General features: G+C 42.4%; 2 protein-coding genes across 2 annotated transcripts in view; both read left to right on the forward strand.

Annotated features, from left to right (window-relative positions):
- Positions 1-4,812, forward strand: part of LOC308361157 (protein phosphatase 1 regulatory subunit 14B-like) — a gene marked incomplete at both ends in the record, with an annotated part of 6,829 nt that extends 2,017 nt beyond the window's left edge. Inside the window, 3 exons of the mRNA XM_080833420.1 lie at positions 4,178-4,258; positions 4,525-4,557; positions 4,744-4,812. Of these exons, the coding sequence (XP_080689546.1) occupies positions 4,178-4,258; positions 4,525-4,557; positions 4,744-4,812 (183 nt within the window). The remainder of the gene's footprint in view (positions 1-4,177; positions 4,259-4,524; positions 4,558-4,743) is intronic.
- A 4,886-nt stretch (positions 4,813-9,698) lies between these two features.
- On the forward strand, positions 9,699-24,791 carry LOC308360044 (apolipoprotein B-100-like; the record flags this gene model as incomplete). The annotated part of the gene is made up of 26 exons (XM_080831793.1): positions 9,699-9,753; positions 10,192-10,233; positions 10,890-11,002; positions 11,309-11,454; positions 11,644-11,791; positions 12,230-12,382; positions 12,695-12,819; positions 13,087-13,172; positions 13,384-13,831; positions 13,951-14,068; positions 14,179-14,325; positions 14,512-14,723; positions 14,907-15,132; positions 15,269-15,439; positions 15,543-15,746; positions 15,927-16,094; positions 16,213-16,418; positions 16,621-16,800; positions 16,900-17,030; positions 17,190-17,391; positions 17,551-17,723; positions 17,824-17,999; positions 18,129-18,244; positions 18,433-18,803; positions 18,906-23,524; positions 23,661-24,791. The coding sequence occupies 26 exons, from the start codon at positions 9,699-9,701 to the stop codon at positions 24,789-24,791; spliced, it is 9,867 nt and encodes a 3,288-aa protein (XP_080687919.1).
- Between the last annotated feature and the right edge of the window lie 272 nt (positions 24,792-25,063).

The raw sequence follows: 25,063 nt of genomic DNA on the forward strand, positions 1-25,063 counted from the left end.
TGTACCAGTAGTTTCAGAAATGTCTACTCATAATAGTTCACATAATGAGTAATTTCAGTATAGAGACTGTTGAATAAAGAACACCTGAAACTAAGGTGTCTGATCAATGAAATGCATGGGAACAATATATAATGTTATGTTCTCACTGTCCCTTCAATAATATTTCATCACAGGGGTTCTTGAAACCTCTTTATTTTTTTACAACAAAACTTACATATTGTACCTTTAAAGCTTTTGCAGAAGGACAGGCCTTCAGTGTTTCCTCCAGTGGGGTGTGTGGCTCTAGCCTGCCTCAGAGCCATTGTCCTTTACTGGGAGGACTGTTCCAGTTCTGGAACAATATCCAATATTCTGTCAGCTTACATTCCCACTGGGTGTCTTCACTGACTGCCTGTCTGGAGCTTCTTTGTAGTATTTGCTATTTAGTAACGATTGAACAACAGCATATCGTTTAAATCCTTAATTTAAAGCATAGTGCGTAAAAACACACTAACCAGTCCTGTCCACTAGGAGTTTGGGGGCTCTGCATGCCATATGACCATATCTGAACCTTGACCTTATCGGCTTTCAGTCAGGTTTAGCTTCTTTTTTTTACGTGTATGCTTTTGCCTCATCTTCTCAGTGAGCATGTATGGTAAGCTGAAAGCAGGTATCATAAACCCCCTAGATACCTGACGGAACATTGATCTGAAGAACGCAGTGTGCTTGCGCCAGAGAACACAGAGTAACTTCATGAGAGTGCCAGAGTAAAGTGCATAATCTAACAGCAAATAACAGGAGACATTTTTTTCTCTCTCTCTCTTCCATTCCGGCCCAGAGTGGTCTTTTGTGGAGCTTTCTGACATTCTCGGCTCCTTTGTCCTCTAGTGAATAAAAATGCCAGACTAGTGTGCCGGAGACAGAGTGTGGGTTCATGTCATGTGGTCTGCTTTTTTTTGCTCTCCGTGAGACGGCAAAAAAATGAAGAAAAAACAACAACAAACAGAGATTGTGGTTTGAAGGCAATGAACAAGTGTGCAATTTATCAAATGTATGAGAGCAGGAGAGTAGTTTGAAGTACAGGGCATCAGGGCTTCAACGGCTATAATTTGATTACTGTAATGTGAATATGGAGAGGGATTTTACAAACACAAGAGTTCTAATTTTTACATGCGTCATATTAGGTTCTGAAATCGATGAAACTGATTGTAATTCGGGATATGTTGTGACAAGTGACAAACACAGGCAGACCCCTTGGCCTCTATATGTCCGTTTCCATTCATCTGCCATGCATTTGCTGCTTACATTCAAACGACTAGCGCTACTCAGTCAGCTTCTGTGGATTAACTGTAGGTATAATTCATTGTCTCAGACATATTGAGGAGGCCCAAAAGTATTTTGTTCTTGCTTGAGAGCACCTGTCATCTGTTAGCTGAATTTAAAAGAATGGAGTAAAACATATTTGGATAAGTGTTGCATTTTTGACTGCAGCTGAGATATTTCTTGTGTAAGAGAGTTATCTGTTTTTTTTCCCAGTTAGGCAGTCCTATCATCCCAAGATATTTCCGAGCACTAACTGTTCTCGATAAAGATAACCCCAGCAATAAGTCAAGCCAACAAGCTAAGATATTCCACGAATTACTCTTATCTCGAAGCAGACCAACAGCACAAGAATCAAAACTTTCTGTGACACTCACACGCATTTTGTTTCAGTTTTTTCAGATTTTCACACAGAGACATAATTTGTCCCCTTTCTGATATTCTTGCACTATTATTGCAATCATACAGTTAGTCACACAATCTAAATAGATGGCTCAGGGTCACAGTCACAATAAAAGATAATCACCTGTGGTGATCTCTGTTGTATCAGAGCGCAGCACAGCTGCTTTGCCTGGTGAGTGGTCCTCCATTAGCAAGACTCATGATTGGCATTTGTTGCCTCAATCTTAAAATGTTTCATGAGTAAATTTGAATTAAAAAAACTGCGGTGCCAAAATTCAGTGTGTTGATAAAATGTGATTGAATTATGCCGTACAGATAAAAATCTTTGAAGAGAAATGTATTATCTCTGAATTGCTCTCCAACAACATTTCACATAGAATAATGTCTCATAGTTATAACCTCTGTAGTTGTATAGACAACACTCTGTATGGGTAACACTGAGAAACTGTAAGCTACTGGTTGTGTATTTTAAAATACCATTCCTGCAAACATAGGCAATGGCTCCAGTGCAGAATGAAATAGCACTGGCAGCACACTCACTGGCACAGGAAGCACGATAAACACAGATACATTCAAATTCACTTTATCTCAGTGAGCAGACACCCAGCGGAAAGGACTCCACTTCCACCTAACTGCACTTCCACCTGTCTCTCATCACTGGATATATGGGAGACATTTCAAGTAGCACTGTTGTTTTTCTTAAGGTAAGGAGCCACGGCTGATGACATATGGGCCTATGGAAGTTATTAGTTATCCTGTGGTCTTTGCTACTCTGAAGCTTGGCTAATTTAGCTCAAAACAGGTCAGTGTTGACTCAGACTCCTGTAATTACTGGTGTCTGGTCTTTGGGGAGAGCATTGGGTGCAGGACTGTTTGTGTTTCACCCACAGTTTCCCCATCCATCAGCAGATAAGTGTCAGGATTCGACCTGTTTTCCTTCCATTTCATTCTGCTGAAAGATGGCAGCCATTTTAACCACTGTTCTAGCAGGGGGTTGCCAGTTAGCCTCTTCGATTGGTAATGTAGTAAATCTTAACTTTTGGGAGTGCTGTCTGATATGAAAGTTCTAAAAGAAAAACAGCAATACACTGAAAACACAACAGCACCATCCACAATTGTATTTCATTTAAATTAAAACATTTAGTATAAGTACAGAAATGACTGTTTGTGTGCTCATTTGGTAACTAGGTTTACAGTCACTAATGATTACTGTTCCCCCATCATGTGCAGATCCATTTCCAACTTCTTTTTTTTCTGGCATGGCTCTATGCTGCAGTAGCCATTTTTTTTACCAATCCAGCAGGCTGCTGGGATCATCATCAAATAATCATCAGAGCCTGGCCCACTAGGCACTCGGTCCCTCCGGGGAGTGGTCAGATTCTCAGGAAGTAGGAAAGAGCTTGATATGTCCCCCCTCTGTCTTCCAATTACAAATCCACTTTGTTGAATAATAGATGATAATAAATAATGATCAATTGCGAGGCCCAGTCTATCATGTCTAGGCTTACAGGCGAGGTGCTCTTTGGTGTGTCTTTATATGGTTGTTGATTGACTCAAGAGGACATTCGTAAAATGGCATTACACAAGCTGACATTTTATCTAATTAAGTTACAGATCTGCTTACCTCAAACTATTGATCAAATTCTTTCTGTTGATCAAAGCTGCCCGAGATAGTCAGCGCTCACAGATATCCAGCTTCTAATAGTGGTGTTGTGTCTGCTATACCTTAAAAACTGAGATAACGAATTACTTCTGTTACTGCAGCAGAACTTTTTGGTGTACAGAAAAACACAAACACTATAGCTTTATCAAAAAAGATTGTGTTGTGTGGCTGCATTTTGATTTTATTATCAAACCAACTCTCTGCAGTACCCAATGGATCAGAAGTGTCTATTTTGAGTGAAAATAGTTTTAGCTACTATAGATTCAGTCCCAAGTATTGACTTGCATGTATAACATGTGTCACACATGAAATCCACCCAGAAAAGTGTCAGAAACACTATTCAAAAAGTGATATAAGAACCAGTGTAATGTGCAAGCATTTCACCCCATCGCTCATATGTGATTTTGAGATGTGTGTGGATATAATTCTTCCCAGAGATCTGCCTTAGGAGAAGATGCACTGAACGCAAATGAGCCACGGACTCACTTCTTTTTTCTGTGTCCATTAGCATGGGCAGTGGGGGAACAGGGGGCTCTGTGCACCCTCAGTGCATTCTGGGTAGTTTTGGGTCTGCACTGCAGGCTATCGGAACAAAAGAGACTGTGTCCTGAAATATGTTTGCGTTCGTGCGTGGGTCTCAGACAAAGCACCTTCTTCTGAAAGGAAATACAGTCAACTCACCCACACAGTCCACATGGCTTTGTGTGAAACACTCCTGTGCCTCATGGTAATGAAATGCATTTACAGTATACAAGTGACCTATTGCTGTGCCAGATCTTTTGTCTTGATCACCTGACTTGAACCTATTTTCAGGAGGAGGATATCCCTGAATTGGAAATTGACATTGACGAGCTCTTGGATTTGTCAGATGAGGAACAGAGGTCAAAACTGCGGGTGAGAGCCTGAAATTTGAAATAAAACAACTGTTTAATAAAAAAAATAATGGTGGTTGAATTAGATGGGGTACTTATACAATTATGGGAATTCTCACACAACATTATTTTTACAACAAAGGATTTAAGTGCCTCAAAGGATGGACTGATTACATGAGATGTGCGTTTGTGAAACGTTCACTGCTTTTGCTTTTTATTCAAGTCAATATCCACTGACTTGAAATCGTACAGAGATTAAACTGAACTTCCTGTTTTTTCTCTCCAAAGGCGCTCCTACATGAATGTGGTAAACCAAAAGAGGTAAGAAGGCAAAACAAATCAAATAAAATCCAATAATAGCCAAACCAAGTCCAACAAAAACATCCTCTGTGAGAGAGAATTCATGAATACAGTTACGTTAAATAAGACAATTTGAGACAAAGCTGTGCTTATGATAAACAATAAAAAAAAAAATTCCCTCCAACCATGTGTTTTCCCCTATATTAGGACTTTATCAATGGCTTACTGTACCGTATCAAGGGACTCCGTAAGATGTCTGGCTTTGTGAAGAAATGAATCTTGCTCAGAGAAGAGGAGCCACAAAGCGGAGAAGCCACAGATGCTTCCCTGACAGGCCCTCAGACATCTAGACACAGGAATCCCCACAACAGGGTCTGTTAATGCTCTGTAGGCAAGACATTGGTAGGCGATTACCCATCCACAGCAAGTAGACGTTCCATTCTGTGGAGCACTTCTTGCCTGGGTTACTCTACATTCTTGTTCTAGAATGCAGGCACAAATCTGAATCCTGTGAATGCACATCACGTTTGACCAACAAGAGGCATCTATTTCAATGAAACCGTTGTGTGAAACAAATAGTGGTATTTTTTTGTATTCTTCAACAACAACTACGACAACAGCAACAACAAGTTAATGCAAGAAGGCCAACCAACTGTTTCTGCAAAATAGACTCGATTTAGTTACTAAATCAACAATATTAAATTCTTGTATTACTCTAGTATAGGGTCCTTGTTATTGGTGGTAAACCTATTTTAGTCTACTCAGCATGTATGTAAAATGAATAATAAACAAAATGTACTCGCTGGTGGCTAAAATTGGGTTTAATATGTTTAGACAGTCGTCCCCTGCCTGTAAAACATACATGTTTTACTCAGAAACAATTCCAAACACCAAACAACTGTTGAAATAATGACTTGACGAGTCAGTGTGAGTTATTAAAGCCAGAAGAACTATTTAATCTATCCTCCTGGCTGGTATTGGTTGGTAAACACCCTTATGCATGGTACACTCCTCAAATAGCATTCTTTACAGTTGTAATAGTGTGAAAAGAAGTGGTGTATTTGCTTGTTAAGGACGGCTTGTGTTAGTTCTTGCCAGATGACTACTTTTCTCTACATCTATATAATGTAGAATAGACCTAAGGCAGTGGTTTGATTCTGTTAGTCATACTGTATAAAGGAAACACCAGATCCCCTCTATCTTGGGGTTTAGTGTGTTTCATGAACAGAATAGTAAGAGGTTATGGACACAAGTCCAATATATACGGTACTATGCTGTCGTGGTTATTTTTTAAGTGAATGTATTGTGAATATTAATTTGTTGATTGACATACGTGGTGTCCCTTGGCCTACCTATACAGTGCAAATATTGTTATCACTTTGAAAACATCCTTTTTCCTCTGAGTTGTTGTTTAAAGAACCATCTTGTCTTTTTTGCTGACACAAACACCAACTTTATTAAAGGAAAAGGTGAATTGGTTGAGTTTGACTTACTTACCAATAACATCTACCTCTAAGCGCAGCATAATGTGAATATATAAATGTTGCCTCTCTCTCTCTCTCTCTCTCTCTCTCTCTCTCGCTCTCTCTCTCTCTCTCTCTCTTTGACTCTTTCTCCCTTTCTCTCTCTCTCTCCCTCTCACCCTCTCTTTCTAGCATGGACATTAGTTCTACTGATAAGTCCTACAATTTTCTCATTATCTTAGTCTTTCTCTCTTTGTTGGTCTTGCTCCCTCTCTATCGCTACCAGGCTCTTTGATTGCAAGTTAGGCCAAGCTGAGGTTTGTACTGTTCTTACAGGTTGAAAGCCCAAGCTGATGCCTGAAACAGTTTAACCACTAGAGGGAGAAAACAATACATTAGCACTACATAACAGACGTTGTTCTCACAAAGAGCTTGATGAAATCACATGTTTTTTACTGTTTTGTGTCTGAGTACCTAAACCCGCTTTTTACTATTTCATGTTTTGTTTTTCCATCACACCTTGATTGGATCAGACAGCAAATGAGGTCACTATGACCTATTATACCTGCATCTATTTTATAGCAGTACAATCAAGATGTAAAACACACAACTGATCAGGATAAGTAAGAATTATTGACCAATGAACTAGGTGCCCAATAAAACAAGGTCAGTATTCAGGAATCAGGCTGGTTGTTTTCCAACTTATCAACACTTTATGAAGGAGGTGAGATTAAGCTTCCAAGTCAACAGAACCGATCTAACAGTGATCAATCAAACCAGGCTGATGTGAAACCGATTGATCATGCAACCACAAGATCTCCCAAAATATGTCTCCCTTCTCTTGATGATGATTATGTAATCACATTACCTGTGTTGTGTATTGCCCTGCCATTTGTTTTGATTAACCTTTGCACAATGTTACAATATCATCAACATTACTGCAACATTACAGAAAGAAAGTAAGAAAGAAAAAAGAATGAATAAATACTATAAATAAGTATGGATGAAGGACACTATTCATTAAATGTTTTATTGATACTAAAATTAACATTTGAAGGGATTTTAAAGGATGGCATGTAAATGAATGGCTATTATGTCACTGTACCCTTTTACAAAAGAATCTGCAAATTACAAATTACTCTTACAAAAGAGCTTGCTCTCACCATCAAAGTGGAGTGAATACACTAATATTGTTCTAATATTTATATGTTTAACATGTTTTTTAGTGTGAAGATTATTTTGTTCACGTTTTATCTGAATGTAAGCTGTGTGTCATTTGTTTACAACCTCTGAAGATAGATGAGGGATATTCATTCCCCTGGGTGACCATGACGTAATACTTAGAGCAAAGGCAGTCACTGGACTCACCATCTTTCTGGTAAGATATCCAAGACCAACTTCAGGCCTGTGCTCATGATCAAAGGCTGAGATAGTGACACAGCAAGCCACAGTCCATGTGTATTTGTACCTTCTCCAGAGTGTTAAAAAATACCATAAGCTTGCCAGTTGATATGTACAGTATGTCCAGAACAATGTCAGTATTCAGCTGGGGTCAATCAGGTGCTAAAGAAACACATTTTCTCTTACAATATATAAATATATATATATTTGCACACAAACATATACAGTATATATATTTCCTATTTTCATGGAACTCCAATACTGAGGGCTCACCTGATTGGCCTTGCCCTTAAAATAAAATTAACTACGTATTTATAATGATATTATAACCTACAGAGCCTATATCAAACATATAGTCTATATTGATAGTGTGCATGGTTATTAAACTAAATGAAATCATGAAAAGGACACCTTTTCACATAGGAACAGTTAAAATAATCCGGTTATGGCTTCTAATAGAACAATACGAGTTTATCACAAAACACCTAGTGTGATTTTTATGTATTCTTCTCTCACTTTATTTTAACGCAAAACCTGTTCTTCTTTCAAAGTATAAGTCGCTAAGTAAGGGTTCTTCTTTCTGGCATGTGACACTTTCCCAAGAGATAAGGAATTGATACTAAGCTCATCAGTCAGGGTGGCTTGCCTCAGCTTGTCTTATGCAACGTGAATGCTTGCTCCTGTGTGCTCCTGTGTCCCAAATGATCGGCTCAGTGTATCCACCGGTTATGGCAGCAGCAAACTTCTTTGTACGACAATTTGTAATTTGCTTTGTCCATTCTAGGTGGAAGGTTACAGTGTCATATTTTTTTTAAACTTCTTTTGACAGTTTAATTACAATTATACAATACAATCTTATCCTAACTGATACATAAGAGACATGACACAGACAGGCTGACTCATCAGTGTCAACTACCTAGAAATCTCAGGCAGAGCCACTGAGTTTACCTCATAAAAGGACAAACAGGCTGGTATGATGATTATGATGCTGCCATTTAAAAAAAGGGACCTACAAAAGGGCCAGGTATGACCATATAGATGCTAATGTCTTCTTGTCGTGGCTGTAGACACGAGCCACGTAATGTCCAGGTCTGATGGCTTCCCAACATAGACAAAAGGCCAGGAGCCAAAAGGCCTTGATGCTCTAGCCCGGTGCTACGCAAACTAACTTGTGGGGGTTGTTGAGATGTACTTACATTGTGTCTGATTTATTAAATCCACCGAAATCTAAAACTGTACAAACATTGGAGTGCATAGCTTCATGACAACATCTATAATCTGCGAAATATCAAGATTTATGTTCTATTTACACTTCCAGACAACATTGTTCCAGTACAAAAATACCATCACTCTCTACTGTTTCGTTTCTCCCTTTGACTCCCTTGCAGGAGATAAGTCTTGGGTGGGTTCAAGTTTCTCGGTACATAGTCACCTAGGTTGTGACATATGAGTCACAAGCAATTCTCATCTTTTTAATGGATATGCTTTATGGGCTATAGGTTTCAGGAATCTGTCATCCTATGATGTATTTTATATTTTAATATTACCCTGTTGATGAAGGATATTGAACTGTAACATGAGAAAATGTAACTAATATTGCATTTTAAAATATGTTGTTTTTATATGAAATGATACTGGAATAGATCATATTACTTTTGTGAATAAATAGTTAGAGCATTGATGATTCTCACAGATCCTTCATGCCTAATAAAATAATTGAAACTAATTTTAACCAATGTTGTATCTTTTTGTAAGGTCATCTAAAGTCCATGTTACCAAACTGTTCACTCACAATAAAAAACAAAAAACAATCAATACTATGATTAGGTAAAACAAATTAAATAAGCAGCTTCATAACAATTAGGTTTATAAAAGAATGAAAATAACCTTTGACCAGGGGGGTCTACCTGTAAAAGAAACCCAAAAAAGGCTGAGGTGACTGGGGCTTGGAATGAGAAAGATAATCCCGATGCAATCAGTGCCTTTTAATCAGGCCCCGTGCTGACCGACAGATCCTGGGTGGTGTTTATGATCCAGGTTCGCCTTTGGCCTGCCACAGCGCCTGTGTGAACTTTGGAGTCAGTGCTATCTGTTGCAATTGCTGACACCCCCCCCCCCCCCCCCCCCCCCAACCCCCCCCCCCCCCCCCCCGCCCCATTACCTTACTTATACCTTCCCTATTCACTCCCTTCCAGTGAAGAAGTATAAAAACCTTGAGTTGCTGGCTGAGGATTCAGTCTTCCTTTCGAAGTGGACTCGCTTCATTGCTAAGGCTAAGGAGCTTCTATTCAACCCAAGATGGGGAATACAAAGCTCTGCCTTTTCTTGCTGCTGAGCACCTATGCTGTAGCCCGTGAGTATCACTCCAGCTCAGGAGGAACACTGCTGACAGTTAGACTGCTGACAGTTAGACAAATGAGACCATTTATTGTCTGTTGTATTGTATATTGGAATGGTGTATTGTATTGTATTAAGTTGGAATTAATACTTCTTCACTGCAGTTAAGAGCTGTGTTGAACCAGAGCATCTGCTATACAGCTGCATGTGAATTTGTTGTAAAGCCAAATAGATGGTATTTTTAAATTTGCTTTCCACTGAAACCATCTTGAATGGCGATATCATTACACAAAGACTGAAAAAAAATGACCGGTCCTACATTTGAATTGATAATTTGTTAAGACCGAAATCATGTGTACTATTCCTTGGATTAAGATACAAAGTTTAATATATTTGTCACTGGACACAGCATGGCTTGAGTTAAACTGATAATCCTTTTTTCACAATTCAACAGAAGACGTGGAGAGTGCTGATGAAACTACTCCAACATGTCTCTGTAAGTTTATATTATATATTTATAACAGCACAAAGTAGAATTTGTGAGTTGGAGAAATGTGAACAATGGTCATATATCAATGAATATGAATATGAATAGTGTGTTTCAAGTTAATGAAACTGTGTTGATGGTGTAGTCAAATACTCAATCTCTAACAATTGTCATTTAATTTTATTTAAAGACAAATACAAGCAGAGGGTTACCCAAAAGGCTCTCCATCTATATATATATATATATATATATGTTGGAATAATCTGTTTTGAAGCTGTATAAAACGCAACACTGAAACAATCTGAGGTGATGCTGATCAGATTAGTGGCATGAGCTCAACATCCTCATGATGTGTTGCACAACTTCACCTATTGAACCCATTTTACTTCCAACTAAGCAAGTGACTTTGAACCCTGATGTTGATGATGATGATGAGATCACTGTCTGTGTCTAGGCCATCTTGTTCCCTTGCTCAACCCTATCAGTTTTATCATGTGCCACAGTCCATCTCTGTTATCAACATTATCAGTTTTTGTAGATTACAGTTTCACCATCACTCTCTAATGTTACATTTGACACAAATTACTTTTTTATATATGTATATATATTAGCAGATGTTCGCAATTTGTTTTTGTGACCTTTTTTCTTACTGTTTTCTTTTCTAGTGGCAAAACGGTACAAGAACTTCAGGAACTACGTGTACCAGTATGAAGCTGAGACCTACAATACCGTTAACGGAGCAGCCAACATCAAGAACGGACCCAAAGTCAGCTGCAAGGTAGGTCTGACACCAAGAACAACCTCACTCCCTCACATTACACCAATAGGCCATTCCACACAGTGTGTTTCAAGTAAATTAAACTGTTGATGGTGTCAAATACTCAATCTCAAACAGTTGTCATTTAAATTAATTTAAAGTCAAACACAAGCAGAGGGTTACCCAAAAGGCTCTCCATCTATTTGAAGTTCTTTGTAAAGATAGCTCTGGACCCCATCTTGTCACAGTTCATACCCAGTGGCTTCTGGGCCTTCTGTTTTAGTTTTGTTGTGTTCCCCCTTTAAACACCTTGTCTTTTCCTTTCAGGTGGAGATTGACGTCCCTCAGACATGCAGCTTCGTCCTGCGTACCACAGAGTGCTCCCTGAGCGAGGTGGTGGATGGCGTTGCCGAAGGCACACCCACCTACAAACCCGCTGCTGAGACTGACGCCTTCCGTGCTGCCATGGAAAAGTACGTCTACGGCACACCTTAGCAAGATACACACTACGCTACAAACTACTACTAAATAGACAGACAAAAATACCAGAAATGCTAAAAGAAAAGCCTAGGGATGTTGAGTGGTCTTCATAGCAAAGGGTTTCTGAATTTTCCATAAGCAGTGACTAACGTAACACTATTCATATTCCCTTCTTTGATCAGAAACTCCCTGAAAGTTATCGTTGAGGGTGAGACTGGAGTCGAGCTGTTCCCTGAGCAGGATGAGCCCACCAACATCCTGAACATCAAGAGGGGTATTGTCTCTGCCCTGATGGTGCCTGTTCTGGAGGAGGGCAAGAACAACAACATGGTAAGGGCTGACCTATTCCATTTACTTCCTCTAGGTCATTTAGGGACGACCTGGGGTATCACTCCTTTTTTATCAAGGCACTTCAATTCCAATGTCAAAATATGCTTAACAGCAAACACAGCATTTATAACCAGAGTGATAAGATTACTATTGCTATCAGAGGCAATAAATTCTCAAGCAGGACACAGTATTCCAAGAATGACAGGATTAGGCGGGGGTGATGGCCGTCATTAGTGTGATAGGTCAAACCTACAGTTGACCTTTAATTTGTTTTTCTAAAAAAGTATTTTGCTTCTTGCAGGTTACCTGCTGTATAGTTATTCTAACACACTTAAAATCTAAGTAACTGGCATTCTGTGGTGAAAGCCAAAAAGGATTGGGCTTAACCATATACATTCTCATGTTTTTTTTTTATCTTTCTCCTTTTAAACCCTCCAGGCCACAGTCCATGGAATCTGCAAGACTGACTTCATAGTCAATGCCAGAGAAGACATTGCCACTGAAGTGACCGTCACCAGGGATCTGTCTGCCTGTGACAGCTTTGTGGCCCAGAGGGAAACCACCAGTCCCCTGGCCATCATCACTGGCATGGTGAGGAGTCTTTCACAGCTGGCACATAATCACAGTCATTGGCATAGTCACAGGCTCTCTCACTCTTATGAAAACACACGTATAATCACTTCAAAAGGTTCAGCGTTGGGTGCAACATAAAAGAGAACTCTGCATTGCTGTTCTAGAATGTTCTTAATGTGCAAAACATGTAAACTCACTTAGACATTGTCAAACATTAAAGTTGTTTTACTTCTGTTGAAAAGCACACTCTATTTAGCCTCTCCAGTTACAAGTCACAACTTTGGCAGAGTCCTGCAGGTCAGTGATGCAGTTTGTTCCCTGTGTCTTTAGCACTACCCTCTGTCCAAGCTGATTGAAAGCACCCAGACCTGCCACTATCAGTTTGACAACCAGAAGAAACACATGACCTCCGGCATCTGCACTGAGAAGCACCTCTTCCTGCCTTTCTCCAACGAGTGAGTTCCTTCTTCTACTCTCCTTATACCCCATCACCCACAAATGCACAGAAGCTGTGTGCTCAGCTTTGATATTGGAAATACGTTTTACCTACTACACTGCATTGCATTACACACTGTAAACTGTGCCTTTGTATGTTTATTCATATACATTCATTAATATTATACGAAACGTCATTGGAAATATTTCTCTCTTACCTGTTATGTTTGCTTCAACCAAATCTGCATACAAACTAACTAACATTTGTTTATATTTGTCTGATTTAGGAATGAGTTTGGAGTCTCCTCCATGGTGAAACAGACACTGACTCTGCAGGGAACAAGCAAGATCAATGACAGAATCTTCAGCTATGGTAATTATTTCTGAATAACTCTTTATTTCCACTGAATTTATGCAGTTGCCAGTCCTGTAATCCCTCACCACAGTGATATCATTGATAGGTCACAGTCATTACATAACTACTCAAGCATACACAAAGAAACAGAATGATATGCAAACCTGAACAAAATAGCACTTAGATGGAGTCATACACACCTAAGCAACTAATTTCTGTGCCTCAACAGAGGAGGCCAACCTGAAGACCCTTCCCATGGAGAGTGCTGACGACAAGACTTCAGTCCAGACCACTGAGGCCATGCTGACTGCCTTTAACGAGCTGTTCACCCTCCCCGACTCCCAGGGCCACCAGAGGGCAAGCATGTTCCAGAAACTGGTGTCCGAGCTCCGTGCCTTGACCTTCGAGACCATGAAACCAGTCCTCAAGGAGATGCTGGACACCTCCATGCCACTATCCTTCCAGGCTCTGTCCCAGTGCGGTACCCCAGAGTGCACCAGTGCCACGCTGCAGACCCTGAGGTACTTTGACGACGGTGCATTGGAGGTTGATGCTGCCACCTACGCCCTGGGAATGCTGTCCCACCCATCCCGCCGTATGGTCCAGGACATGTTGGAGATGGCCAAGCACAAGCAGAGCAAACCCATCATGTTCGCCCTGAGCAACGTGGTCAGGAAGTGAGTAAAAGCTAATACAAGCCACAAACGCGGTTACTGTCATTATGGTGTGAAAGATCTGGTAAAAGTGAAAGCTGTGAGAGCTCTGGTTCTAAATTCTTCTTTCTGTTCACCCATAGGCTCTACCAAGCTGAGGGCCAGGTCACCCCTGAGATTGCTGCCGTCTATGAGTTCATGGCCTCCATCGTTGGGGCTGACTGTGCTGGTGATAAGGAACAGACCTTCCTCGCCCTGAGGGTATGTATCACTGTACACAACCCTGCGTTTACCACCTTTTGCTTTTAAGAATAATAAACAAAACCGCCCGAGCCTTACACATTAGAGGTAATCATTAAAATTTCCCACAGGTTATTGGAAACATGGGAGAGGCCATGGAAGCCGTAGATCCAACTCTGAAGAGCAGTCTGCTGAAATGCATGAGACAGCCTACCACCACCCTGTCTGTACAGATGGCTGCCATCCAGGCCTTCAGGCGTATGTCCGTGACCGATGAGGTAAATATTAAATAAATGTTTTTGGAAGGACGAATTAAGCAAACCAAAGTCCAGAGTGTCTATCCTTCATTGGAAATACAGTTGGCATACATAAATGTAAGGATAACTCCACAGGTCCTACACCAGACTATCACTACTGCCTTACTTACTCCTAAATATGTATGTTTTCTTCTCCCTCTCACACAGGTGCGCTCCAACATTCAGCGAGTAGCCCAGTATGGTAAGGGTGCTGTTCAGAAGAGGCTGGCTGCTTACCTCATCATAATGAGGAACCCTGAAGCAAGTGACTTTGAGATGCTGAAGAAGATCCTCACTCAGGACCAGAACGTGCAGGTCAAGGCCTTTGTGGCTTCCCACGTCAACAACATCATTAACTCCAAGGACCCTGAGACTCAGAAGTAAGTCCTAAGAAGGGAGCTAATAAATACAACTACAAAATGTTCACCAAAGCATTCGTACCATTAACTCACAATTTCAGTCCCAATCACGTGCCCAGTTGATTCACTTGCATAGGTTTCGATCATACTCTCAGTTATTTACGTGAACTCGTAACTTATGTTTCTGCATCTTGGCTTTCATAGGTTGAGCAAGGAGATTGCTGAGGCCCTCAAGGGCATTGAGATCGATGTCTCTGGTGACATCACACAGTACTCCCGTAACTTCAAGATGGATGCCTCCATGCCTCAGGACACCATTCAGACAAGCATGCAGGGCAATCTCATCTTTGACCCAAGCAGCCAGCTCCCCAGGGAGGTTATGCTTGAGTCTACCCTAAAGGCCTTCGGACAAAAGCTTGACATCTGGGAGGTATGTGCATTTAGCTTTTTCTTTTATAACTGAAACATATAACAGACAATATTTACTTTCTGTGACATTTTCAGTGCATTTTCTATGTTATTTTTTTAATGATTTTTGGTTTAACATACTCTTACTCTACCTCTAGATTGGCATGGAGGGTAAAGGCTTTGAGCCCACCATTGAGGCTTTGTTTGGAAAGAACGGATTCTTCCCTGATACTATGTCAAAGGCCATGTACTGGACTGGAGACAAGATGCCAGAAAAGATGGTTGAGGTTCTGGAGAACTGGGGAATGTCCCTGAAGAGTGACAAACAGGTGAGGGATGCTTCTTCGTTCTCCTTCATTTGAGATAAGTGATCTTAGTATGTTAGTATAATGTTTCATTACACATCCATCATTTTTGCTGTTTCTCCTGAAGGTGCCCGAGAATCTTGTGAGGGAAATCGTGCGCAACTTCAACAAGCTGGCCAAGAACGTCAGAGCCCAGGAGGCCCCAGAGTCCATGGCCTACCTGAGAATCATGGGATCTGAGCTTGGATACATCAAAGCTAACGAGCTCAAGGACATCGCTGACCAAGCCCTGATGTATACTGACATCTTCATGATGATATTGCCCAGACATGTATGTGTATTTAATGAATCCATTAGCAATAGTTACCTATAAAAAAGCACCACTGCATTAAGTGGTATGTGTAAAGAATGTGACGTTTTGCGTGAATGTGTATGTGTATTTGCAGGTATTTCTGTTTATAATCATGCAAAACATGTAGTGACAAATTGTTATTTCTCTGTTCTGATACAGTACCTGAAGGAGTGGACCTCTGGCTCTAAGAACACCATCACTGCCTACTATATGTTCATGGACAACGAGTTCTCCCTGCCCACAGCCTCTGGCTTCCCTCTTAAAGTTGCTCTGTCTGGTACCTTTGTTCCCAGAGCTAAAGGAGGACTGAACATCGCACAGTCTGTGGTAAATAGACATCCATCATTTTGGAGAACATACATTAGATACAAGTTATGTGGTCTGTGATTTTTATGTTTATATTTCTACATTACTCTGTGCTCCATGTAATGATGTCATCCTACAGAAGGAGCTGTCCTTCATGCCGTCTATGGGTCTGGAGTTCGTGACAAAGATGGGAGTCCACATCCCCAAATTCATGGATTCTGGTCTTGAGATGCACACCAACATGTACCATGAGAGCAGCCTCAATGCCAAGATCACCATGGCCAACAACCAGATCAAGCTGTCCATCCCTGCACCTGAGGGTCCCACCCAGCTCTTCAGAGTCCGGTATGCTTGACCTCTTTCTCCCTGTGCTTCAGTGTGGCGCTCTATGGACAGCAGTATGATCATTCCTAACATTACAATAGATTACCAAACAAAGTGGCAGTAACAATATGTGTGCAATTACTAGCAAAAACATGAGCAGCTAAATACCTTAGCATCCACAGAATATTTGAGTTTTTGTCTTCTTTTTATTTTCTGAAAACAGCAACAGACTCCTTTCTGTGAGCTCTGGCCAGGCCACCCTGATCCCCTCGGTTTCTGAAGGCAGAACCAATACCCATGAGTGCAACCCTCTCTTCAAGGGAATGGAGTACTGCTCCACAGTGCGCTACTCTATGGCTCACTCTGACGAGGCACCCTATTTCCCCCTCAACGGAGAGACCAAGTATGTGCAGCATACATCTAAAATTCAACTGAATAATGAACAACTAAATTTGTTTTACTGGTTAAGAAACATAGATTCTAAAAGAGTTCCCTCTTCCAGGTTCGCTATTGAAGTTCAGCCTACTGGTGAGGTCACCGAGTACACTGCCACCATCACCTATGACCTCCTTGCTGAGGGCAAAGAGGGCCGTCAGAAGGTCGATTTGATCGAGCTGGCTCTGAAGGCAGAAGGTAGGAGGATTTTCTTGACTAATTTTACCGTTATCATAATCTTGAATTACAATGAACAATATTGCCAACATAAGAAAATATCTCAAATGTAGGATTACCAGCCAATGGCATAAGAAGAAAAAAAGTAACCAACATTCTTGACATTCTGTTCAATTTCAGGTGCTCAGCCCACTGTGGCCAGCGCTGCCATCAAGTACAACAGAAACAGGAATATCCTGACCACCAGCATTCAGGTCCCTGACTACGATGTGGAGGCAGGCATCAAGGTTGGCATGACTGACTCCAAGACCAGAGGAAAGCAGATCACCATTGACGTCAGCAACCACAATATTCCCAAGATGTCCCTTATTGGACGTGCCAAGTAAGCCCGCAGATCTTTTAATTTTTTTATCTCTGTGAGTAAAAGATAATAAGTGGTCCTTGTCATTTTGTTCATTATACAATGCCACATATAAGCTATCACATGGAAAGTAGATAGTTTGCTTAACTGAGCTAAAGTGAATTATCCTAATTTTTATAGGATGGAGGCCATGAGAGAAGGTCTGGTGCAGCTGCAGCTGATCGTGCCTTCACTGAGCACTGATGCAACACTGACTGCCTCTCTGAAGAGGGATGGGAACCTTATTCTGGAAGTTGAGAGTGACATCAAGCTCCCAGAGATCTCCTCCTTGCAGAAGGTCACCTTCATCTACAGTAAGTACATACTAACAGTTTCACTACATACTGGTCCACTGCAAGGAGATTTCAGCACTTATCTCGTGTTGTGCCCTGATTGTGAATTGTTTTTTTTCAGGAGAGGAGGACATGGAGGTGCAAGTTAAATCCGATGTGAGCACCGAAATCCCGAAGATGCTGCCAAGCACAGAGGCTGTCCAGAACTGGCTCCAGCAATTCAGCCAGGACATCTTGGACCAGAAGGTGGTCAAAACTGACATGAAACTGCGTCACATCTACAACAAAGCTATTGAGGTACAAATTAAAATAAAAACATCTTTATGAGACACATATCCATTTGTCTATCTATCTTTTGATACCAATCTAAACTCAGTATGGTGTTTTGGTTTAATAAAGTTATCTTATAAATGTATCATGTTATAGGCTTCCCAGATCTGGATGGACAAGGTTGCCACTGATGCTCCATTCATTGCACAGCTGAGAGAGAACATACCAGAACTAGTCGTTCCTTCCATGCCTGAGAAGCTGTATCTGCAGACGTGAGTAAAACATTTAAACCCCTACCTTGTATGACTGTGGCTGAGATTTTGTGCTGTTAACTCAATAGAAACTAAACTTATATACTTGCCTATATTAACAAAGCCTGTAACGATTTGTGATTTTTCAATTAGAGCAGGTTTATAGTTGATGGTAAAAGGGAAAACTGAAATATTGTTGTCTATCACAGGGAGGGTGCATTGAAGTACCACTTCAACAAGGACACAATGACTGTGACCATTCCCCTGCCAATGGGTGGAAAGACCTCTGAGGACCTGAGAATCCCTCCTGTTGTGTCTACCCCTGAGCTGTCTGTCGACCAGGTTGGTCTGAATGTTCCTTCCAAACAGTTCACAATCCCATCCTTCTCCATCCCATCTGAGTACGACCTCACCCTGCCACTTTTCGGAATGGCTGAGGTGTCTGCCAAGGTCGAGAGCAACTACTACAACTGGGAGGCCACCATCTCTGCTGGCAAAGAGTCTGAGGCTACAGCCTACAACGCCAAGTACAGGATGACAGCTGACAGTCCAATTGATATCCTGTCCTACACCACTGAGGGTAACTTTTTTTGTCAAATTACTATTAAATGAAATACACAGATTCATGAGGTAAAGGTCATTACTAACTTATATATGAATACATTCTCTTTTTTTAATACAGGTACTGCAAGAATTGCTGATGCACCTCTGGACACTCTGAAGACCACTGTGACTTTCTCCTTGAACCACAAGTACCTTGACACTCAAGCCAACTTCACAGAGTCCTTCATAATCAAAGATACTGTGAAGACAACAGGACAATATGAGATTGCAGCAGTCAGCTCTCTGGGCATGCAGACAACCCTGAAGTGCACTCTTCAGACCTCCATAGCCTCTGAGATCAAGGGAGATCTCAACATGGATGGATCATTCACTCTGGGTTCAGTCTCTGGAAGCACAAGTCTCACTTCCACCTTCCTTGCAAACCCAAGCATCAAGGAAGCAACAGCCGAATCAGCCTTCAGAATGAGCTCTCCCATCGCCCAAATTCGGAACAAAATAAAGATGTCTGTTAGCCCAGACCAGAAGTCCTTTGTGTCCACCACCAGTGTCACCCATGACCCGATCAAGCACACAACCAAGCTAAATGTTGAGTACAAGGATGCTGAGTTCACAGTGAAGTCTGACTGTATGACCAAGGCTGCTGAGAGGATGCTGCGCAACCAGTTTGACCTTTCTGCCACCATGGAGAAAGTTAGCATGAGGTTTGACTCCCAGGTTGATGACAATACAAACCGTGCCATGGCTGCCACCATGGCATCCCTGGATCACAATGGCCTGGAAATTAATTCTGATGCTTCAATCAACTATGAAGAAAACCGTAGCGCCCACAAAGGTGTCCTGCTGCTGAACAGAAATGGCCTGACCACAAGCTGCACCACCAACCTGCAAGTTCTTGCCCTGAATCTGGATAATGCTGTCCAAGGAAGCATTGACTCAACTGGTGCCGCCATGTCCATTTCAGGCAAAGGAACCTTCCAGGAGAACAGTGCTGAACTGAAGGTTGATGGCAAGGCCGGTATCTCAGAGGCACATCTTAATGGCTTGTTCAAAGCCGATCTCTTCAATGCCAACACCAGGAACTTGGTGAACTTCCGTCTGAATGAAGATGGCCTGGTCCTCTCCAACAGCATGGCCGCATCCTACAATGAGATCCACACAGACACCACTCACTCTCTGAAGATCAACCTGGGATCACTGAAGTTCACCTCAGTGTCTGACAATGTCATCACTGAGAGCAACTTCTACAAGCATGACATTTCCCTTGATGCAGAGAATTACATTTTGGCCATAAATGTGAACAACGACCTCAAGATCATGGATGCCAACTTCATCAATAATGCCAAGTTCAATGCAGAGCCTTTCACGATGGCAGCCACTGGCCTACTGAAGGGAACCTATGGTGAAGAGGAGCTGAGACATACCTATCAGATTACCTTTGCTGGCAAGACTGCTTCTGCCAAGTGCACCAGCAACGGAAAACTCCTGGGCGCCCAGATGACCCATAGCTCTGAACTGGAGATAGTTGCACTGTCTGCCAAGTACAACGGAGAAGCTCGTTTCAACTCCCCAGTGCTGCGTCTCTCAGGCAGTGTGGCCACCGATATGGTGCCCTTCAGGGTAACTGTTGATGGCATCCTCAACTCTGATGGGGAGCTGAGCCTGTATGGAAAACAGACAGGAGAATTGTACAGCAAGTTCCTCCTCAAGGCTGAGCCTCTTCACCTCACACATTCACTTGAATGCCGGGCTTCCTCCTCTCACCAGCTGGACAATGGAGTCTCTGTGGAAACCAGCTTCCAGAACAAGATTGACAGTCTTTTGGTTCCAGAGGAGCAGACAATCTCAATGAAGATAGAATCCAAGGTGAACAACCACGCCCTCAACCAGGAGCTCACTGCCTACAACAAAGTTGAGGGAATGGGCATGGAGACGTCAGGCACTTTCTCAACCAATCTTCTGAACAAGGATGGTGACAACAACCAAGATTTTGCCATCTCTGGTTTCCTGAAGTACGACAAGAACAGCGATAGCCACTTCATTGAGATGCCTCTCATTAATCACCTGCCAGAAATCATGGAAAAACTGAGCATGACTCTTCAGAGCCTGACAAGAAACACACTTGAGATGCTGGAAGAGGTCGATGCCAAGTACAGGATCAGGGCTACTTTCGAGGAAAAAACAAGTGATCTGAAAGACGTCATTGAGAGCTTCGACATGAACATGTTCATCCAGGACTTGAAGAACTTCATCAACGCCATTAACATCAACAAGTACGTGCAAAGTGTGCTTGAGGTTATTCCCACTGAGGAAATTACCAGGGTCCTAAAATCCATCTGGGATGCAATTGTCACTTTGGTCAAGACAAACAACATTGTTGAAAAAGTTAATGAAATCTACGTGAAGGTAGAAGCGATTGTGGCCCAGTATGAGATTGAGAATATGGTTGAGGAAGCAATGAATAATGCTGTGGAGATGATGAAGCAATACAAGGTGAAGGAAGCAATGCAATCGGCAGTTGACACTTTGAAATCTGTTGACTACACACCACTGCTGGAGAAATACACAGAGATGCAGAACAAGCTTGCAGAGGAACTGAAGGCATTCGACTTCCAGCAGATGATGGATGACCTCAAAGAATATGTGGCTAGAATCCTTGAGAACATCAAGTCTATTGACTTTGAGAGCTATGCTGATGAGGCAAAACAAAGGCTTGTTGAGATGAGCCGTGTGCCTTGCTTTGGTAAGCTTTATGGTGAGTTTAAAATTACTTCCCCAGAGCATAACATGGCAACCACAGCTGAGTTCCGGAACTCTACAACCACATCTGAAACCCCAGAGTTCAGCGCCACCCTCAACTCTCAGCTGACATCTACCTTTGACCTCTTGGAATACAACCTGGATGCCACTGCTCACATTGCTGCCCCTAAGAGGAACCGCCTGTCTCTCACTGAGTCTGTCAAATTGAACCACATGTCCTTCTCTGTGGACCACCAGGGAGACACAACCTCCTACGGTACAACAGGTCAGGCCTCTGTCAAGACAACCATCAAGGCAACTACTGAGCCTTACACTGCTGAGTTTGTCAACAATGCCTTCCTTGCAGTAGAGAGTGGATTTTCCACCACCCTGGAGACCTCCTACAACCACAAAGTGAACATGCCAGTGGCCAACATCTTCAGTGAGACCACAATGACCCAGAAGACTGTTGCACAGCTCGAGGCTGGTACCATCACTGTGACATTGGGCAATGAGGCAAGTGGAAAATGGGCCATCTTTGAGTATTCGGAAGAGGGCACCCACAAAAGCGACCTGGAAATTGTGATGAACACCGAAACTGCCAAGACGACCTTCTCTGCTGTGACCAACAGTGACCTCCTTAAAATGAAGCAGAACATGAATGCTGAGGTCACACCTTTCTCTCGCATTAACATTGATGCACGTGCTGAGACAGAGACCTCCTTCATCAAGAGCAGCATCGTAGAGGTGAAGGCTGAAGCTCAAGTGGAGGAGCCCAAATTTCAGCTGACTGCCACCCACAACACTGAGATGACTGGCAGAATGGAAGGACTTATTGCAAACTCACTTGAATTTGAGGTCACACCCTTCGAGGTCCATTTTGACTGCAAGAACAAGGAGAACTCAAAGCTATCTTTCCCCATGAAGATGTCTGGAAAGGTTGACCTCCAGAATGACTTTGCTGTTACCATCAACCCTGCTGAGCAGAAAGCCAGCTGGACAGGCCTTGCTCGTTTCAACCAGTACAAATATTCCCACTTCTTCAACATGGCCAACGGTGAGACGGAAATGCACGTCTTTGCAACCCTCAACGGTGAAGCTAACCTTGACATGCTGATGGTTCCCATTGACATTCCTGAAATGACTGTTCCTTTCATTGGAATTACCACCCCATCTGTGACTGGGCTGTCCCTCTGGGAAGATGCTGGTCTGAGGAAAATCCTGATCACCCCTCAGCAGACCCTCAGCCTGGACTCCAAGCTGAAGTACATGAAGAACCCTGAGATGATGAAGGTTGAGATTGACATGGAGCCAGCGTTCAACGTTCTGCGCAAACACCTGGAGCAGGGCAAAGACAAGGCTGCTGACATTCTCTCCACCTCTTACAACCAAGCCAAGGAGCAGTATGAGAAGCTTAACATTGAAGTGCCTCAGACCATCCCTGTGCCTGACTTCAGTAAAATCACCATGCCAACTCTGCGCATGCCAGCTGCCCTCAGGAAGATCAACCTGCCCAAGATGCAGCACACCCTCCTGATCCCCACCATCGGTAACCTGAACTACGAGTTCTCTCTGAAGACCTCCATGCTCACTCTGAATGCAAATGCTGATCTCCTCAACCAGGATAACATCATTGCACGCTTCAATGGCCAGTCTGCCTCTGAGTTCCCCATCCTGAACGCAAAGTCCTCTGGCACCTCAACCCTCAACCTTGCTGATGGTATGAGCCTGGGCACAACACTCTCCTTGGAGCACGCCATTCTCGAGGGTAGCCATACTGGCACCATCACCCTCAACAAGGAAGTCACAGAGGCATCCATTGCAAATGTTGCCAAGATCAACCTGGCCTCAGTGGTTGGTGAGATCCACCAGGAGCTCACTGGAAACCTTGTGGAAGGTCTGACTATATTCATGTCCTCCCCAAGTGCTGGTCTTCTTGGACTTCAGATGCAGACAAAGAGTGCAACCAACCTGAATGGCAGGCTTTACAGCAGATATCCGGTAAGCTCTCAAATATATTACTTCTATTTGTAGCAAATAATGAAGATATTCAAAAAGAAAAGATATGTTATTTATATGTAGACATTCTATAATGTTTTTCCTCATGTTCTAACGATGTGTTTAATATTCCTTGCAGTCTGAGCCTCAAACTGATGTGGACATTCTGGGCATTGAGATGAATGTTGTTGACTCCAATAAGCTGAACATCCAGACAAGCTGGAACATGGAGGTGCCACGTGAGATGCTTCTTAACATCAAGGAGAGAGTGCCAGAAATCACTTCCACATTCGACATCAAGGACATGATGATCGAACAAGCTGATGCTGCCTATGAAATGATCCACAAGTTCCAGGTTTCCCTCCAGTCTGCTGTTAAGTACCTCAAAGAACAGGGAAATGTGATGTATGACAGAGCAGCAGAGAAGATTGCTGATGCCGACCTCACTGAATTCAACAAAAAGATATCAGAAAATGCCATGATCCTCCTGGAGAAGTACGAGAAATTCCTCCAGACCCTGCTGAAGGCCGCAGTCACCTTCCTAGAGGAGACCAAATTCCAAGTCCCTGGTTACACTGAGAAGCTGTCTGTCTTTGAGATCTACAGAGAGATCAGCACCTTCGTTGGTGATTTTACTGAAGATGCCATCACAAGAATCCCAGAGATGCTGGCGTCCTACAGTGAGGCTGCAATTGAGTACATCAGAAATGTTGAGTTCACAATCCCTGGGTCCACCCACATCGTCAGTGGAAGAGAAATCTTGGATGATCTGACAACTGCTTTCCAGAAGATCCAGAGCCAAATTATCACCGCTGTGAAGGATCTCAGCAACATCAAGCTGGAGACCATTGTGCAAAAGCTCTCTGTGTTCATGCAGACCAGCATTGACACAGCAAAGGAATTCATCACCACTCTGGCATCACAAGATCTAAACCGTGTGTCTGCTTGGGCCAAAGATGTGTACGCCGACTTCATCAACTCCGTAATCTTCCGTATCATCACTGATAAGGCCAGGGAAGCTATGAGTGTTGCTGAGCAGTACTACACTCAGCTGAAATCTAGGTTTGATGAGATCTTTGTCACCTTTACCTTTGAGCAGCTGAATGAAGACATTCAGGCCTGGATTCAGTCCATCATCGAGCGCCTCAATGACCTCCAGAACAACATCGCAGCGGCCCTGTTGGAGGTTTCAAAGAAAACCCAGGCTCACGTGACAGTGAGTTATGAAAAGATTGATGTCACCATCCCTCTCCCCCTCAATCTTGCATAAATCTATGGACTGCTATCATGCTGTATTAAGCTATAACCTACTGTCTACTGAATGTGATAAAAACTGTCACCTACCTGCCTGAAGTGGCTTGAAACTACAGCAAATGTATTAAACAACCAGTATGCAATATGAATATACTTCCACCTTACGTTATTGCTGCTTTTGTGTTCTTTTTCTTTTGTATGAGGTTCATTTGCTGTGTTATTGTCTTTAGTCACAACTTACACTTTCAATGTCTATCTTGTTATTCTATTTAAAAAAAAAAAAAACCC

The sequence above is a fragment of the Sprattus sprattus genome (assembly GCF_963457725.1).
Source record: "Sprattus sprattus genome assembly, chromosome: 2".
Taxonomy (NCBI): Eukaryota; Metazoa; Chordata; class Actinopteri; order Clupeiformes; family Clupeidae; genus Sprattus; species Sprattus sprattus.